Below are 17,000 nucleotides of genomic sequence, written 5' to 3' on the forward strand. Positions count from 1 at the left end.
AGAGGGAGTGGGTGAGGCAGGAACATCAACAACGTTTAACAGACATTCGGACAGGTCCGTGGACGGGGAAGGTTCAGAGGGATACGGGCCAAACGCGGGCAGGTGGGACCGGCTTAGATGGGAATCTGGGTCGGCGCGGAGCGGGTGGGCCGAAGGGCCTGTTTCCCTGCTGTGTGACTCTGCTGACTGTCGACATCCTCGTTTCACAGGGTGTCAGAAATGGAGCTGCTGATGTAAGGCGTGACTGGGAGCTCGTGAACTCCAGCCCGTGCTCACGGAGGGAGAGGGCGGCCACCAGGACACAGGAAAGCCCTAGACGTGGCTCCCAATGAGAGGCAGCGGGAGGAGGCCGGAGCCCCTGCCGGGGGACGGAGGGCAGAGCCGTCCGCAGCGGGGCCAGGCCACCTGCTCCGTGTGCGGGAAGGGCTTTGCCCAGAGCTCCAACCTGCTGACCCACCGGCTGGTGCACACGGATGAGCGCCCCTTCGCCTGCGCCCAGTGCAGCAAGCGCTTCAAGAGCCAGCGGGACCTGGGTGTTCACCGGCGGGCTCACACCGGCGAGAAGCCCTTCGCCTGCCCCGTGTGCGGCAAGCACTTCAAGAGCTCCGGGAACCTGACCACACACCAGCGGGCGCACACCGGCGAGCGGCCCTTCCCTTGCGCCGTCTGCGGCAAGGGCTTTGCCCGCTCCAACAACCTGCTGGCCCACCAGCGGGTGCACAGTGGCGAGCGCCCCTTCACCTGCCCGCTGTGCCTGAAGAGCTTCACCCAGCCCTCACACCTGCTGAGGCACCGACGCGTGCACAGCGGGGCCAGGCCCTTCCAGTGCCCGGACTGCGGCAAGAGCTTCAAGAGCGGCCAGGAGCTGAGGGGCCACCGACTGCTGCACAGCGGCGAGCGCCCCTTCGCCTGCACCGCCTGCGGCAAGCGCTTCGTCAAGCAGTACCATCTCCTTCGGCACCAGGGAGTCCACACCGGCCAGCGCCCCTTCACCTGCCCCCAGTGCGGCAAGGCCTTCAGCGACTCCTCCAACCTGCTGCGGCACCAGCGGGTCCACACCGGCGAGCGGCCCTTCTCCTGCCCCGACTGTGGCAAGGGCTTCGCCCAGTCCTCCCACCTGCGGGCGCACCGGCGTGTCCACGCCGGCGAGCCAGCCTCTGGCTGAGGCTCGGAAGGGATTCCTCTCCTCCCTCCCCACCCCCCTCCCTGGGTGAGGACACCGTCGGCGAGGAGCTACCTGCGACCCCAAACGGACCAGAGGCCTGAGAGAGGGGCATCGGGCTCGGACACCCACCCCTGACAAGGGGCGCCTTGTTCTACTGACCCCTGGAGCGAAGTCGGCTTTTCAAACAGCTTTGAAAGGATGCTTGGACGTTGGTGAGGGGGAGAGATGTAATGGGAGCCCAGAGGCCGCTCCGTGTCAGGAACGAGCTGCCAGAGGAAGTGGATGAGGCAGGTCCGTCAACAGCACTCGGACAGGACCGTGGACATTGGAAGGTTCAGAGGGATACGGGCCAAACGTGGGCAAATGGGACCCGCTCCAGTGGGAATCTGGGTCGGTTATTGTGGAGGTCGTGGCTGTCACGTGACAACATTGCCCCTACCTGGTCGGAAGACACACCACTGTCAATCAAGGTTTGGATCCACCCCACCCATCAGTGCACGCCTGACCATTGGTCCTTTGAAGCACCTTTGTACCTGGCCTCAGGCCACTGGCCTGTTTGAACGACCTGAGCCAGACCTCCCCCACCCCACCCCCCAAGCCCTCCAGCACTTTAAAGAGTGCCACATGTGCTGCGTCCTGCCTCTTTTGTCTCTGAGGGATGCCTTGCTGGTAAGCTGAGAAGTTAGTTACATATCACTGGGAGCAGAGAGCCATGCCTGCACTGAGTCAAGGGGTGGCGGATGGCGTATCGCTGTTCCTTGATTGTTTGTACCCAGTTCGTTGTGTGTGTGTGTGTGTGTGTCTTACCCTTGTTGTGATTCCCCCACGCTCGCTATCACCGGTGTGTGTGTGTGTCGCCCCCGTTACCTTTTCCCTGCGTCTACCATTCTAAATAAATCATTTAACTCTAAGGAAGTGTTCAGAGTATTGGTATCGGTTTATTATTGTCACTTGTACCGAGGTCCAGTGAAAAACTTGTCTTGGAAACCGATCGTACAGGCCAATTCATCACACAGTGCAGTTACATTGAGTCAGTACAGAGTGCACTGATGTAGTACGGGTAAAAACAGTAACAGTACAGAGTAAAGTGTCACAGCTACAGAGAAAGTGCAGTGCAATAAGATGCAAGGTCACAACAAGGTAGATCATGAGGTCAGAGTCCATCTCATTGTATAAGGGAACCGTTCAATAGTCTTATCACCGTGGGGTAGAAGCTGTCCTTGAGCCTGGGGGTACGTGCCCTCAGGCTCCTGTATCTTCTACCCGATGGAAGAGGAGAGAAGAGAGAATGTCCCGGGTGGGTGGGGTCTTTGATTATGGTGGCTGCTTCACCAAGGCAGCGAGAGGTAAAGACAGAGTCCAAGGAGGGGAGGCTGGTGCCCGTGATGCGCTGGGCTGTGTCCACAACTCCCTGCAGCTTCTTGCGGTCCCGGGCAGAGCAGTTGCCGTCCTGAGCCGGGATACATCCAGATAGGACGCTTTTGCAGCGGCATTACAGACACATAGCATCACACAATCAACATTCACAAGAAAAACATAAATTAAACATAAATTATACAAGAAAGAACACAATTAGAACTAAAACAAAGCCACTGCAGTGCTGTGTGGTCCCAGTGTTGCTGCACTGAGGCAGTGATCAGGGTTGTGCCGGTCGGTTCAAGAACTGAATGGTTGAAGGGAAGTCGCTGTTCCTGAACCTGGTGGTGTGGGGACTTCAGGCTTCTGTACCTCTTGCCCGGTGGGAGCTGCGAGGAAACGGCACGGCCCGGATGGTGGAGGTGTCTGATGGTGGACGTCGCCTTCTTGAGGCAGCATCTCCTGTAGATACTCCCGACGGTGGGGAGGGATGTGCCCCTGATGAGTTGGGCTGAGTCTCTCTGCATCAGGGTCTGGGACGGTAATTCCTGTACATTGGAATTACCGTCCCAGACCCTGATGCAACCAGTCAGGATACTTTTAACAGTGCATCTGTAGGAGTTTGTTGGAATGTTTGGCGACAAGCCGAACCTCCTGAGAAGGAAGACGCTGGCACACTTCCCTTGTGATCGGGTCTAAATGGGTCTTTACAATTCAACAGCTTGTTCCCTGTTGCCATCGGGTTCTCAAACCTTTAACATTACCTCGGACTATATTTCCCTTGCTCCCTCACGATCTTGCAACTGGTGTCGTTATGTTCATTTTGTTTATGTAACACGTAATTTATGTTAATTTGTGTTAAACTTGTCCTCGTTTTGTGATGCACAAAGCTGATTTTGATGGCAGCTACACCCTGGGTACGTGCGCCGTTACCAGCCAGGTTGCTGTTTGGTGAATGTCCCTTTAAGGCACCTGGACGGGAGTGTGTGTGTGCTGTTATCTCCAAGACAGCAAGGCTATAGCAGCATGCTGGCTGTTGTGCACGGAGCGAGAGAGAGAGGGAGAGGGAGAGGGAGGGAGAGAGAGAGACTGACTGCCGGTCTCTGTATCGATGGATGAGGAACAATAGCTGTGTCTGTCACCACAATCCATGTGTGGATTTTTGGAGCAAACAAGTGGGGTCCACTTTGTCGTTAACCTGTAGTGGGAAGCAGGTATTTGTGTGGGCGGCCACGAATCGAATGCCTTCGGGGTGGCAGATACTTCGGAACAAAGCGGCGGAGATCATCGGAGATTGAGATGTCGTCCGGGTTCCACCGTGGAACATGTGGATGTCGTAATTTCTCTCTACGTTCTCCCGACATTTTCTCTTCAGTCAACGGTGGTTTTGCAAAAGCCTTTGCTCACGTTTCACCTGGTGACTTGCTGAGCTGAACTGTGAGAACTATTCCTGGACTTGTGGTTTGGGAATTTGCCGCACACACACTTTGAGTTTAGTTTTGGGGTCAATGTTTTTACTTTTCTTATGATCACAAGTAGTTATTAATAAAGTTGTTTCTAACAGTGATACACGGCTCGTTGCGGTTCTATTGTTGCTGGTACGTAACAGTGCCCATGACAATGAACTTGAAGTTGGGACGGTGTGTGATCTGAAGGGGGACCCAGAGGGGCCGGTGTTCCCTGCACCAGCCGCCTTTGCCCTCCCTGGTGGGAGGCGCGGTGGCTTTGGGAGGTGCTGTCGGAGAGGCCCAGGTCTGCTGGGAAGGCTGGGACATCCAGCACGGCCAAGATGGGCCAAATGGACAAGTTCGATGGGACACACAAGCCCACATCCTGCATACGTCAGCAGACAACACACGACGAGCATGGCTGGGAATTTGCTTCAAACCACTCCTTGAGGTCGAGAGGGTTGACAGCTTCAGTCCCCAGCAGTGACCATCACCCACCACCTGTCCCGGTCCAACCACAGAGACCCCACCGCCAGGAAAACTCACCGGCGCCTCTTCCTCAGGAGGCTGAAGAAATTTGGCACATCCCCTCTGACCCTCACCGACTTTACCGATGCCCCACAGAAAGCATCCTATCTGGATGTATCCCGGCTCGGGACGGCAACTGCTCTGCCCGGGACCGCAAGAAGCCGCAGAGAGTTGTGGACACGGCCCAGCGCATCACGGACACCAGCCTCCCCTCCGCAGACTCTGTCTTTACCTCTCGCTGTCTTGGTGAAGCAGCCGGCATAATCAAAGACCCCACCCACCCGGGACATTCTCTCTTCTCCCCCCTCCCATCGGACAGAAGATACAAAAGCCTGAAAGCACGTACCCCCAGGCTCAAGGACAGCTTCTATCCCGCTGTTATAAGACTATTGAACGGTTCCCTAGTGCGATAAGATGGACTCTTGACCTCACAATCTACCTGGTTGTGGCCTTGCACCTTATTGTCTGCCTGCCCTGCACTTTCTCTGTAGCTGGGACACTGTTCTGCATTCTATATTGCGTTACCCTGTACGACCTCGATGCACTGTGTAATGAAATGATCTGTAGGGACGGTGTGCAGGACAACTTTTTCACTGGCCCGCAGTACATGTGACAATAATAAACCAATTTACGGCAATTCACAATTCAGGGACTGGAATTCACAACACAAACATTAAAAAATCCAGGATACTGGATGAAAATTCGCTCTTACAAAATTTATGTGGGAAAATAACTAAATAAACACAAATTGATTGTTTTTCCCGACCCGAGTTCCCCGACGGACACGCAGATCCACGGTTACGGAAAATCGCGATGTGCGCCGTTTTCTAGCAACACAAACCCCGCCGAGCGCCGTAACACAGGAGATGATTGGCCACGATGATACCGGGCAGCACAACAGGTTCACAGGGCTCCTGTTAATGTCTCCCACATCCCAGGGAGGCAGCAACGCGATCTCAGACGAACGGCCCCGTCCTTTTCAACGTTCGCCCAGACTTCACTCTGCATCGCGAGGTGGCTGATTCTGCCCTCCACCCCCGAGGCAGCAGGAGGGGCAGGGATCACATCTGGATCACCTCGGCCGTCCCCAAGTGACTCCCCCACCCCCCATCTGCCGTCAGAACCACACCCTGCTCCGTGTGCATGCACACCTTCCCATCCAGTCTTTGCCAGGACTCCACTTAGGTGTAGGGCAGGCACGGTAGTGTAGCAGTTAGTGTAACGCTTTACAGCGCCAGCGACCTGGGTTCAATTCCAGCCGCTGTCTGTAAGGAGTTTGTACGTTCTCCCCGTGTCTGCGTGGGTTTCTTTCGGGTGCTCCGGTTTCCTCCCACATTCCAAAGACGTACGGGTTAGGAAGTTGTGGGTGTGCGATGTTGGCGCCAGAAGCGTGGCGACACTTGCGGGCTGCCCCCAGAACACTCTACGCAGAAGGTGCATTTCACTGTGTGTTTCGATGTACATGTGACTAATAAAGATCTTGTCTCATAGACTGTGGACACTTCCTTTGCAACCAAAACAAAAAAGCTCACACCTTTTCGCAGTCAGTTAAATCGTAGAACTGTGCAGCACAGATACAGGCCCTTCAGCCCATCTCGTCCGTGATACCTACCCATTGCCACTCCTATTTGGCTCATGTGTCTCTACACCTTCCTTGTCCATGGACCTGCCGGAATGTCTCTTAATTATGAAGACACAGGGGGTTCTGCAGATGCCGGAACCTGGGGCGACATACGAGGTGCTGGAGGGACTCAGCGGGTCAGGCAGCATCCACGGAGGGAAGTAAACAGTTGACGTCTTGTGCCGAGACCCTTCATCAGGACGGGAGAGAGAGAGGGCAGCCAGCCTGTGCTCCTGCCCCTCCCTCCACCTCCTCATTCTGGCTTCTGCCCTCTTCCTCTCCCGTCCTGATGAAGGGTCTTGACCCGAAACGTCGACTGTTCATTTCCCTCCATGGATGCTGCCCGACCTGCTGAGTTCCTCCAGCATCTTGTGTCTTTTAACTACACTCGTCTCCACAGCTTCCTCTGGCAGCTTGTTCCACACACGGACCACCCTCTGGGTGAGGAAGTTGCCCCTCGGGTCCCCATTAAATCTCCTCCCTCTCACCTTAAACCTGTGCCCTCTGGTTCTTGATTCCCCGACCCTGGGGAACAGACTGTGCGCATTCACCCTATCGATGCCCCTCGTGGGTTTATACACCTCTGTAAGGTCCCCCCTCAGTCTCTGCCACTCCACTGAGAAGAAGCCCAGCCTCAATCTCTCCTTATAACCCCAGCCCTCCATTCCAGGCAACATCCTGGGGAGTCTCTTCTGTACTCTCTCCACTGCTACCACACCCATCCTGTAGTGCTGTGACCAGGGACCGAACAAACAGCTCATCCCCAAGGTGCGGATTGAACAGTCTGCTGCCTTGCTGTTAGTTTTGGAAATTCCAGAGGATCGGAGGTTGAGCTGAGAACGAGATCCTCCAGTGTTAATTCTCTCTGATTCAGCTGAAGAGGGAGCAGGGAAGGTTCACCAGGACATTACCGGGACTGGAGGGCTGGAGTTATAAGTAGAGACGGGGACTGTTTCCCTGTTAGACAACACCACAATAGGTGGTGTCGTCCACAGTGAAGGTGGTGATCAGGGTTTACGGGGGGTCTCGATCAGCTGGGTCAGTGGGCCGAGGAACGGCAGATGGACTTTAGTTCGGGTCAGTGCGAGGTGTCACGTTTTGGGAAGACAAATGAGGGTCGGACTTTCCCAGTGAACGGCAGGGCCCCGGGGAGTGTCGTAGAACAGAGGGACCCAGGGGTACAGGGAGATGGTCCCCTGAGAGTGGGGTCACAGGTAGACGGGGCGGTGAAGAAGGCGTTCGGCACGCTGGCCTTCACCGGTCAGGGCACTGAGGACAGGAGTCGGGAGGTGAGGTCGCAGTTGTACAGGACGTCGGTGAGGCCACACTTGGAGAACTGCGTTCAGTTCTGGTCGCCCTGCTGTGGGGAAGATGCCGTCGAGCTGGGAAAGAGCACAGAGGGAGATTTACGAGGATGTTGCCGGGACTCGAGGGACTGAGTTACAGAGAGAGGTCGGGCAGGTTGGGACTTTATTCCCTGGAGTGTGAGGGGGGACCTTACAGAGGTGTATAAACCCACGAGGGGCATCGATAGGGTGAATGCGCACAGTCTGTTCCTCAGGGTTGGGGAATCAAGAACCAGAGGGCACGGGTTTAAGGTGAGAGGGGGGAGATTTAATGGGGACCCGAGGGGCAACTTCCTCACCCAGAGGGTGGTCCGTGTGTGGAACGAGCTGCCAGAGGGAGTGGGTGAGGCAGCTACAATTAGAATATTTTAAAATGTGTAGGGCTGGTTTAAAGGGATTTGCATTCAGTTCTGGTCGCCCCGTTACAGGAGGGGTGCGGGGGCTTTGGAGGGGGTGCAGGAGAGGTTCACCAGGATGCTGCCTGGATCAGGGGCAGGAGCTACAAGGAGAGCTCGGACAGACTTGGGTTGTTCTCTCTGGAGCGGCGGAGGCTGAGGGGAGACCTGATGGAGGTTTATAAGATGACGAGAGGCACAGAGAGAGCAGACAGCCGGGGTCTTTCCCCCAGGGTGGAAATGTCCAACACCAGAGGGCGTGGGTTTAAGGTGGGGCGGGGGGAGTTCACAGGAGATGTGCGGGGCGGGTTTTTTTTACACAGAGAGCGGTGGGGGCCTGGAATGTGCTGCCAGGGGTGGGGGTGGAGGCAGATACGACAGGGGATTGAGAGGCTCTCAGACAGGCTCATGGATGTGCAGGGAGTTGGGAGGTGTGAACATTGTGCAGGCAGAAGGGATTAGTTTAGTTTAATTGTGTTCAATTATTTTAGCACAACTCTGTGGGCCGAAGGGCCTGTTCCTGTGCAGTACTGTCGCATGGGCCAAACGCGGGCAAATGGGTCCAGCTGAGGAAGGCGGCTGGGTCAGCAGGGACCGGTAGGGCCGAAGGGCATGATTCCGTGCCCCGAGACCCGACACACCTCCAGGGCAGGTCAAAGAACCAAAGTGAGAGCCCAGAGTCCGGCCGCTCCGCGCCCCCGCTGCCCCCTACACGGCGGGGTGAGTGCGCCGGTGGGCCAGCAGGTGCGAGGACTGGGTGAAGCCCCTCCCGCAGACAGGGCAGGCGAAGGGGCGCTCCCCAGTGTGCACCCGCTGGTGGGTCCGCAGGTTGGAGGCACGGGCGAAGCCCCTGCCGCACACGGTGCAGGAGAAGGGGCGCTCGCCGGCGTGCAGCCCGTGGTGCTGCTTCAACTTCTGGGAGCTCTTGAAGGCCTTGGGGCAGTCGGGGCAGGGGAAGGGGCGCTCGTCGGTGTGGGTGCTGCGGTGCGCCTGCAGGGAGGAGCGCTGGGTGAAGCGCTTGCCGCACTGGGCGCAGGAGAAGGGGCGCTCGCCGGTGTGCACCCGCTGGTGTGCCAGCAGGTGCGAGGAGTGGGCGAAGCCCTTGCCGCAGTCGGGGCAGGGGAAGGGGCGCTGGCCGGTGTGCGCGGCACGGTGAGCCCGGAGCTGCGAGGGGCGGGCGAAGCCCTGGCCGCACTCGGCGCAGGTGTGGGGCCGCTCCCGGGCGTGGACGGCGCGGTGCTTGCGGAGGGTGAAGGCGTGCGCAAAGCACTTGCCACAGTCAGCGCAGGCGAAGGGCCGCTCGCCGGTGTGGAGCCGCCGGTGGGCACGGAGGCCGGTGGGGGTGACGAACCGCTTCTGGCAGCTGGGGCAGCCGTAGGGGCGCTCGCCGGTGTGCAGCCTCTGGTGGCTGGCCAGGCACTTGGCGCTCTTGAAGGCGCGGCTGCAGTCGGCGCAGGGGAAGGGCCGCTCGTCGGTGTGGACCTGCCGGTGCACCAGCAGGCTGGAGGACTGGGCGAAGCACTTGCCGCACTGGGCGCAGGCAAAGGGGCGCTCGCCGGTGTGCACCCGCCGGTGTGCCAGCAGGTTGGAGGAGCCGGTGAAGCCCTTGCCGCAGACGGCGCAGACGAAGGGGCGCTCGCCGGTGTGCACCCGCCGGTGCCTCAGCAGCTCCTGGGGGCTCTTGAAGCCCTTGCCGCAGTCGGGACAGGGGAAGGGGCGCTCCTCGGTGTGGGACAGCTGGTGGATCTGCAGCTTGGAGGGGTAGACGAAGCCCTTGCCGCAGACGGCGCAGGAGAAGGGACTGTCGGCGGCGTGCAGGCGCCGGTGCAGGCAGAGCTCCTGGGGGCTCTTGAAGCCCTTGCCGCAGTCGAGGCAGTGGAAGGGTCGCTCCTCGGTGTGGGACAACTGGTGGGCCTGCAGCTTGGAGGGGTAGGCGAAGGACTTGCCGCAGACGGCGCAGGTGAAGGGTCTGCCATGCCCCGCCTTCCTCCTCTTCCTCCGCCCTCCGTCCTCTCCCCCGCCCAGCCGGGCGAAGGATGCCCGCTGCCTCTCTTCGCCGCCCTCCCCTCCCATGGGAGCCGGCGCTGGTTGTGGGGGGAACTCTGCTGGATCTCCCCCTTCACCTCCAAGAGTCCCGACTGCACATGGTCCACCGATGCCACCCTGCAAACCAAGCGTGGAAAGGTCAGAAATAAGGTGCGAGAGCGCGGCAGTGAGCGCCAAACCCGTCCCGACACTCGGACCGTCACCCCAGCTCCTCCTCTTTACCCGTTCCCCTCTCCCCACCCACCCCCCCCCACCCCGATCATCCAAAGATTTATCTAAGTCCAGCTCCCAGCCTCTTCGCTGGTGGGCACAGAGTACAAGAGTCAGGAAGACGGGCTGTAGTTTGGTGCGGTTCTGGTCGCCCCGTTACAGGAAGGGTGTGGAGGCTTTGGAGAGGGTGCAGGGGAGGTTCACGTACATGTCAAATTCTAGAGGGCGTGGGTTTAGGGTGACAGGGCAAAGCTTAAAGGAGATGTGGGGGGGAGAGCGGTGGGTGCCTGGAACAGGCTGTCAGGGGTGGGGGTGGAGGCAGATACGATAGTGGTGTTCAGGAGGCTTTAGAACAGGCACACTAACCAGTAGGGAATGGAGGGATATAGACCATGTACCAGCAGAAGGGAGCGGCGCAATTTAACATCGTGCACAGACATTATGGGCCGAAGGGCCTATTCCTGTGCTGTGCTGCCCTCTGTTCCTGAGATACACTGCCCTCTGACAGAGGAACTCAGCGGGTCCAGACGCATCTGTGGAGGGGAAAGGAACTGTCAACGTTTCGGGTCGTAACCCTGCATAAGGATTGAGAGGGGAGATGGTCGGCATAAAGAGGAGAGGGGGAGGACAGGGGGTGGATGAGGAGGGGTGGGGGAGGAGAGTGAAGGATGACAGACAGATGGAGGAGAGGGGGAGGAGGGGGGAGGGGAGGGAGAGGGGTGGGGAGGAGGGTGAAGGGTGATGGGCAGATGGAGGAGGGGAGAGGAAGGAGAAGGGGAGGAGGGGAGGAGGGTGACGGGCAGATGGAGGGGAGGAGAGGGTGAAGGAGGGGGAGGAGGGGTGGGGGAGGAGGAGGGGGGGAGGAGGACAGGGGAGGAGGGGTGGGGGAGGAGGAGAGGGGGGAGGAGGAGAGGGGGAGGAGGGGTGGGGGAGGAGGGGAGGGGAGGAGAGGGGAGGGGAGGGGGAGGAGGGTGACGGGCAGATGGAGGGGAGGGGAGGGGGAGGAGGGTGACGGGCAGATGGAGGGGGAGGGGAGGGGGGGGAGGAGGGTGACGGGCAGATGGAGGGGGAGGGGAGGGGAGGGGGAGGAGGGTGACGGGCAGATGGAGGGGAGAGGAGGAGAGGGGGAGGGAGGGGGAGGAGGGTGACGGGCAGATGGAGGGAAGGGGAGGGGGAGGAGGGTGACGGGCAGATGGAGGGGAGGGGAGGGGAGGGGAGGGGAGGGGGAGGGAGGGGGAGGAGGGTGTCGGGCAGTGGGAGCCAGGCAGGCGAGGGGGTGGCAGCGGCGGCTGGGCGACAGGTGGGAGCAGACCAGGCGGGAGGGGGGGGAAACACCAGCCAGCGCTCGGGTGGCAGCGGAAGCGCATGTCGGCGCGCAGGACCACAATGCCCCGCGCTCCAGAAACCGCTCCATCTGCTTGCGGCGAGCGGCGGCCGGCAGGGCGCGCATGCGCCGCCGCGCTCCGCTCGGCCGCCGGCCCCGCCACTGCGCATGCTCCCGGTGCCGGCCGGCGCGGCCGCGCCCGCTGTCAATCAGCGGCCCCCGCGCCTGCGCGCCAGCCTCCCCGGGGGGATGCAGCCTCCTCCACCTCCCCCCTTCTCGCCCGCCCTTTGCAAAGCCGGCGCCGGTCGGGGGCCGCAGCCGTGGGGCGGGGAACAGCTCTCCCCCCGGGGGTAAGGATGCATTCGGATGGCGGCGGTGATGAGGGGTGGGGAAGGATGCAAAACGAGCAGACAGACCTGCGCGGAACCTCTGCACGGCGGCCACGCCGCCCGCCCACGTGACCTGCACCCCGCCCACGTCATGGCCAGATTGATTGACACCCGCCCTCGACCAATGGGAGGGCCCCCCGACCCATCAACGGGCCGGCGGCGGCTTGATTGACAGGTCCGGGGGACGGGAGCCGCCGTGCCGGGACCCGAGGGAGGGGGAGACGTGCACCGGCTGGCACAGAGTCGGCAGCATCGCAAGTTCTTCAGCTGTGAAATAAAAATAGAGATGCTGGAAACTCCCCGGAGGGAGGGAGAGAGACAGGGTTACTGGTTCAGCGGGAATCCTCTTCCTCAGAGAGAATGCAGATCTACAGCAAAAGATCGGTGACCAATTATTGGTCTTAGTTTATTATTCTCACTTGCACCGAGGTCCAGTGAAAAACTTGCCTTGCAAACCTATCGTACGGGTCAATGCATTACACAGTGCAGTTACATTGAGTCAGAACGGAGTGCATTGAGGCAGTACAGGGTGCATTGAGGTACAGGGTGCACTAAGGCAGTACAGGGCGCACTGAGTTAGTATAGGGCGTACTGAGGTAGTAGAGGGCGCATTGAGGTAGTAGAGGGCGCATTGAGGTAGTACAGGGCGCATTGAGTTAGTACAGGGCGCATTGAGTTAGTACAGGGCGCATTGAGTTAGTACAGGGTGCATTGAGTTAGTACAGAGCGCACTGAGGTAGTACAGGGCGCATTGAGGTAGTACAGGTAAAAACAGTAACAGTACAGAGTAAAGTGTCACAGCTACAGAGAAAGTGCAGTGCAATAAGGTGCAAGGTCACAACAAGGTAGATCGTGAGGTCAGAGTCCATCTCATTGTATAAGGGAACCGTTCAATAGTCTTATCACAGTGGGGTAGAAGCTGTGCTTAAGTTTGGTGGTACTTGCCCTCAGGCTCCTGTATCTTCTACCCGATGGAAGAGGGGAGCAGAGAGAATGTCCCGGGTGGGTGGGGTCTTTGATTATGCTGGCTGCTTCGCCAAGGCAGCGAGAGGTAAAGACAGAGTCCGCGGAGGGGAGGCTGGTGTCCGTGATGCGCTGGGCTGTGTCCACAACTCTCTGCAGCTTCTTGCGGTCCTGGGCAGAGCAGTTGCCATCCCGAGCCGGGATACATCCAGATAGGATGCTTTCTGTGGTGCATCAGTAAAAGTCGGTGAGAGTCAAAGGGGACAAACTAAATTTCTTTAGCCTCCTGAGGAAGTAGAGGCGCTGGTGAGCTTTCTTGGCCGTGGCGTCTATGTGATTTGACCAGCTTTTCACTTTACCTCTGTACAAGTGACAATAATAAACCAACACCAATACACAGAATATGTTATAGCTGAATTATACATACATTATACCAGACAGTGAAGTAAAATGACTGCAAAACGACATTAGTGCAAACCCCCCACACTCAGACACGTCCACGGCAGTGCAAGAGGAGGTCTGTAGTGTCCTGGTGCTGAGGTAGGGTTAGGGTTATGCCGGTTGGTTCAGACCTGATGGTTGTAGGAAAGTAGCTGTTCCTGAACCCGGTGGTGTGGGGACTTCAGTTGCTCCTGCCCGATGGGAGCAGCGAGAAGATGACACGGCCCGGATGGTGGGGACCCTCGATGATCAATGCTGCTTCCTTGAGACGAGGGAGGGAGAGTTGAGGGTCCAAGACGGTGGCAGCACCACGGAGAAGGGGGTGTGAGAGAGGTGACTGGTTCAGGAGTCTGACAGCAGTGGGGAAGAAGTCTGGATGTCGGGGCTTTCCAGCTCCTGTATCTTCCTCCAGAGGGTAGGAGAGAGAGAAGGGAATGGCCGGGGTGACAGATGTCCCTGACGATACTGACAGCCTTTCTGAAGCAGTGCACGGCGTGGACAGACTGGATGGGAGGAGGTGATGGGCCTGTGACGGACTGGGCAGCGTTCACCCTCCCTGCAGGTTCTGATAGTCCAGAGCAGAGCAGTCGCCGTCCCAGGCCGGGATACAACCCGTCACAGTACTTTCTATTGGTGCATCTGTGCAAGTTCGAGGGAGGGAATCCTCGCGGACGGGCCGATTCTTCTCAGACGCCGAAGAAAGTGAAGACGCTGATGGGCTTCATGGGTCAGTGCATCAGTGTGAAGGGACCAGGAGAGGTGTGTGCCAAGGAACCAGAAGCAGTCGACCGTCTCTGCAGCGGCTCTGCGGACGAGGACACGGTTGTGTTCACCCTGACCCCGCTTCCTTGTGTTACGAGCCAGGTTGCTATTTGGTGAATGTCCCTTTAAGGCAACTGGACAGTAGTGTAGTAGTGTGTGTGGTGTTATCTACAGGACGGCAAGACTATAACTGGAGCGTACTGGCTGTTTGCACAGAGTCGGGGAGAGAGAGAGAGAGAGAGGGACTGACTGCTGGTCTCTGTATCGATGGATGAGGAACAATAGCTGTGACTGTCACTACAATCCATGTGTGGATTTTTGGAGCAAACAAGTGGGGTCCACTCTGTCGTTAACCTGTACTGGGAAGCAGGTATATCTGTGGGCAGCCACGTATCGAGTGCCCTCGGTGTGGCAGATACTTTGGAACAAAGCGGTGGAGATCTTCAGTGATTGAGGTGTCGTCTGGGTTTCACCGTGGAACAAGTGGGTCTCGTAATTTCTCTCTACCTTCTCTCTACAGCCTGCTGTGGTTTTTAAAAGCCTTTGCTCATCGTTTCACCTGGTGACTTGCTGAACTGAACCTTGAGAACTACTCAGAGACTTGGGGTTTGGGAATTTGCCGCGCACACACTTCGAGTTTATTTTTGGGGTCAATGTCTGATATCTAACGTTTTATTTCTCTTATTATTAGGAGTAGTTGTTAATAAATAGATTCTAACACTGATACACGGCTCGTTGTGTTTCTATTGTTGCTGGGACGTAACAGTTGGGTCAACAACCAAGTCCTTCATCTTGCTGGCTTTAAGGGCAAAGTTGTTGTTCTGATGCCATGACAAACTGCTGGTTCTAACGGTGTTCTTCCTTGTAAAAACTGTGCATAACTTGCGTTTAATTTATGTTTTGTTTGTGAATGCTGCTTATCTGATGCTCTGTGACTGTGATGCTGCTGCGGGGGGAGTTTTTCATTGCACCCGTGCACACACGGACCTGTGCGTCTGTTGTAAGACAAGTTCGAGGGTCTCCAGGGACGAGGACTCTGGGCATGGCCTTTGGAGTTAGAAATGACTTATTCATAAAAGACAAACACAGTACAGGATAAACGGGAACGAACACACACATACACGCACACTGGTGATCCCAAAAGTTGGGGGGTGGGGGTAATCTCAACAAGGGTGAGACGCATGCGCGCGCGCGCACACACACACACACACACACACACACACACACACACACACACACACACACACACACACACACACACACACACACACACCAAACAAACTGGGTACAAACGAGTTGGGATGTCATGTTGAAGTTGTACAAGATGTTGGTGAGGCCGAATTTAGAGTATTGTGTGCGGTTCTGGTCACCTGCCTACAGGAAAGATATCAATAAGCTTGAAAGAGTGCAGAGAAAATTTACAAGAATGTTGCCGGGACTTGAGACCTGAGTTGAATTGGATAGGACTTTGTTCTCTGGAGAGCAGGAGAATGAGGGGAGATCATATCGAGGTACACAAAATGATGAGAGGTATAGACAGGGTGAAAGCATTCAGGCTTTTTCCCCTCAGGTTGGGTGAGACAAGAACTAGATGGCACAGGTTTAGGGTGGAAGGTGAAATATTTAAGGGGAATCTGAGGGGAAACTTCTTCGCTCGGAGGGTGGTGCGAGTGTGGAACAAGCTGCCCGTGGATGCGGGTTCAATTGTAACATTTAAGAGAAGTTTGGACAGGTGCATGGATGAGAGAGGTATGGAGGGCTATGGTCTGGGTGCAGGTAGATGGGACTAGGCAGAAAACCAGGCCGGCATGGACTAGATGGGCCAAAGGGCCTGTTTCTATGCTGTAGTGCTCTATGAATCTATGACTCAAACGATCAAGGAGGGAACAATACGGTGCCCACCACCCCTTGACTCAGTGCTCCACGCTCCTGGGAATCTACTCAGGACGCTCCTAACCCTTGTGGGAGGGCACACTCCTACCAATGGTCTCCTCAGCGTTGCCTCAGAATGTTGCCGGGTCTTTGGCAGTTGTTACAGGGAAAGATTGAGCAGGTTAGGACTTTATTCCTCGGAGCGGTGAAGAATGAGGGGAGATTTGATAGAAGTTTACAAAATGATGAGGGGCATAGACAGAGTTAATGCGAGCAGGCTCTTTCCACCTGGATCAGGAGAGATAAGTACGAGAGGACACGGCTGTAGGGTGAAAGGGGAGAGGTTTGGGAGAACTTCTTCACAGGGAGTGTGGAACAGGCTGCCATCTGACGTGGTGAATGCGGGCTCACTTAACCTCTAAGAGTAGATGGACGGGAGAGGTCTGGAGGGGCACGGGCTGGGGCATGTCGATGGGACCAGCGGGATAATGTTTCAGCACGGACTGGAAGGGCCGAATGGCCTGTTTTCCGTGCTGAGGTGCTCTGAGGTTCCTGGGGGCGATCGAGCGAGGGCGAACCCCACACATGCGGCTCTGACAGCGCCGGAGGGCTGGGGGTCCAGCCCAGGTAGTCCGGGCAAGCCCGTGGCTGGGGGCCGGGTACAAAGGGGGGCACAGCGGCCAGTGGTCGAGGCTGGGCACCAACGGTGGGCGGAGCCAGAGCTTGATTGACAGTGGCGGTGAGTGACGTCATCCTGCACCGTCCAGTGGCTAGAGGCGAGGGAGGAGGGGAGTGGGCAGGCTGGCCTTCACCGGGGCTTCCTATTGGCCAGCACTTCAAGGAAGGGCCGAGGCGGCGCCGCTGATTGGTCGAGAAACGGAGAGGCGGACCCGACGCCGCGGGCTGGGGCAGTGCCTATTGGTCGGGCTGCCCAGCAGTGGGCGGGAGCTGCGGCTGCTGTAGTTGTGATTGGTCCGTGGGCAACTTGCCTGCCCGAGGGGGGAGGATGCGTGGCTCTGGTGATTGGTCGTCCTCACAGCCGGGGGCGGGACCAATGCGGGCGGCAGTGTTGATTGGTAGGATACCGGCGGCGGAGACAGCCCTTTGTGACGTCGTGTGCGGTCGGCCGCTCGG

The 17,000-nt window shown here is 57.8% G+C and overlaps 2 protein-coding genes across 4 annotated transcripts; one reads left to right on the forward strand and one right to left on the reverse strand.

Moving 5' to 3' along the window:
• Positions 1-327: 327 nt before the first annotated feature.
• LOC127577033 (gastrula zinc finger protein XlCGF8.2DB-like) lies at positions 328-4,689 on the forward strand. The gene has a single exon (XM_052027903.1). The coding sequence runs from the start codon at positions 329-331 to the stop codon at positions 1,163-1,165; it is 837 nt and encodes a 278-aa protein (XP_051883863.1). The 5' UTR covers position 328; the 3' UTR covers positions 1,166-4,689.
• Positions 4,690-6,701: 2,012 nt separating this feature from the next.
• On the reverse strand, positions 6,702-12,714 carry LOC127577028 (gastrula zinc finger protein XlCGF26.1-like). Of its 3 annotated transcripts, XM_052027892.1 has the most exons (3): positions 11,856-11,879; positions 10,514-10,648; positions 6,702-10,022 (listed from the first exon to the last, which is right to left on the reverse strand). In XM_052027892.1, the coding sequence occupies exons 2-3, from the start codon at positions 10,553-10,555 to the stop codon at positions 8,568-8,570; spliced, it is 1,497 nt and encodes a 498-aa protein (XP_051883852.1). In that variant the 5' UTR covers positions 10,556-10,648; positions 11,856-11,879; the 3' UTR covers positions 6,702-8,567. The 3 variants fall into 3 exon arrangements, with proteins under 3 accessions (XP_051883852.1, XP_051883851.1, XP_051883853.1); XM_052027891.1 differs by lacking the exon at positions 10,514-10,648 and having other exon boundaries at positions 11,856-12,714; XM_052027893.1 differs by lacking the exon at positions 11,856-11,879 and having other exon boundaries at positions 10,482-10,602.
• Between the last annotated feature and the right edge of the window lie 4,286 nt (positions 12,715-17,000).

The sequence above is a fragment of the Pristis pectinata genome, chromosome 12, assembly GCF_009764475.1.
Source record: "Pristis pectinata isolate sPriPec2 chromosome 12, sPriPec2.1.pri, whole genome shotgun sequence".
NCBI lineage: Eukaryota > Metazoa > Chordata > Chondrichthyes > Rhinopristiformes > Pristidae > Pristis > Pristis pectinata.

What these genes read in the sequence shown, in the direction of transcription:
- LOC127577033 (XM_052027903.1), top strand. Translation starts at nt 329, where the DNA reads ATGAGAGGCAGCGGGAGGAGGCCGGAGCCCCTGCCGGGGGACGGAGGG.
- LOC127577028 (XM_052027891.1), bottom strand. Translation starts at nt 11,921, where the DNA reads ATGACGTGGGCGGGGTGCAGGTCACGTGGGCGGGCGGCGTGGCCGCCG. An exon ending in CGTGCAGAGGTTCCGCGCAG is followed by an intron (nt 10,023 to 11,855) that starts GTCTGTCTGCTC and finishes CTTGGTTTGCAG; the next exon opens with GGTGGCATCGGTGGACCATG.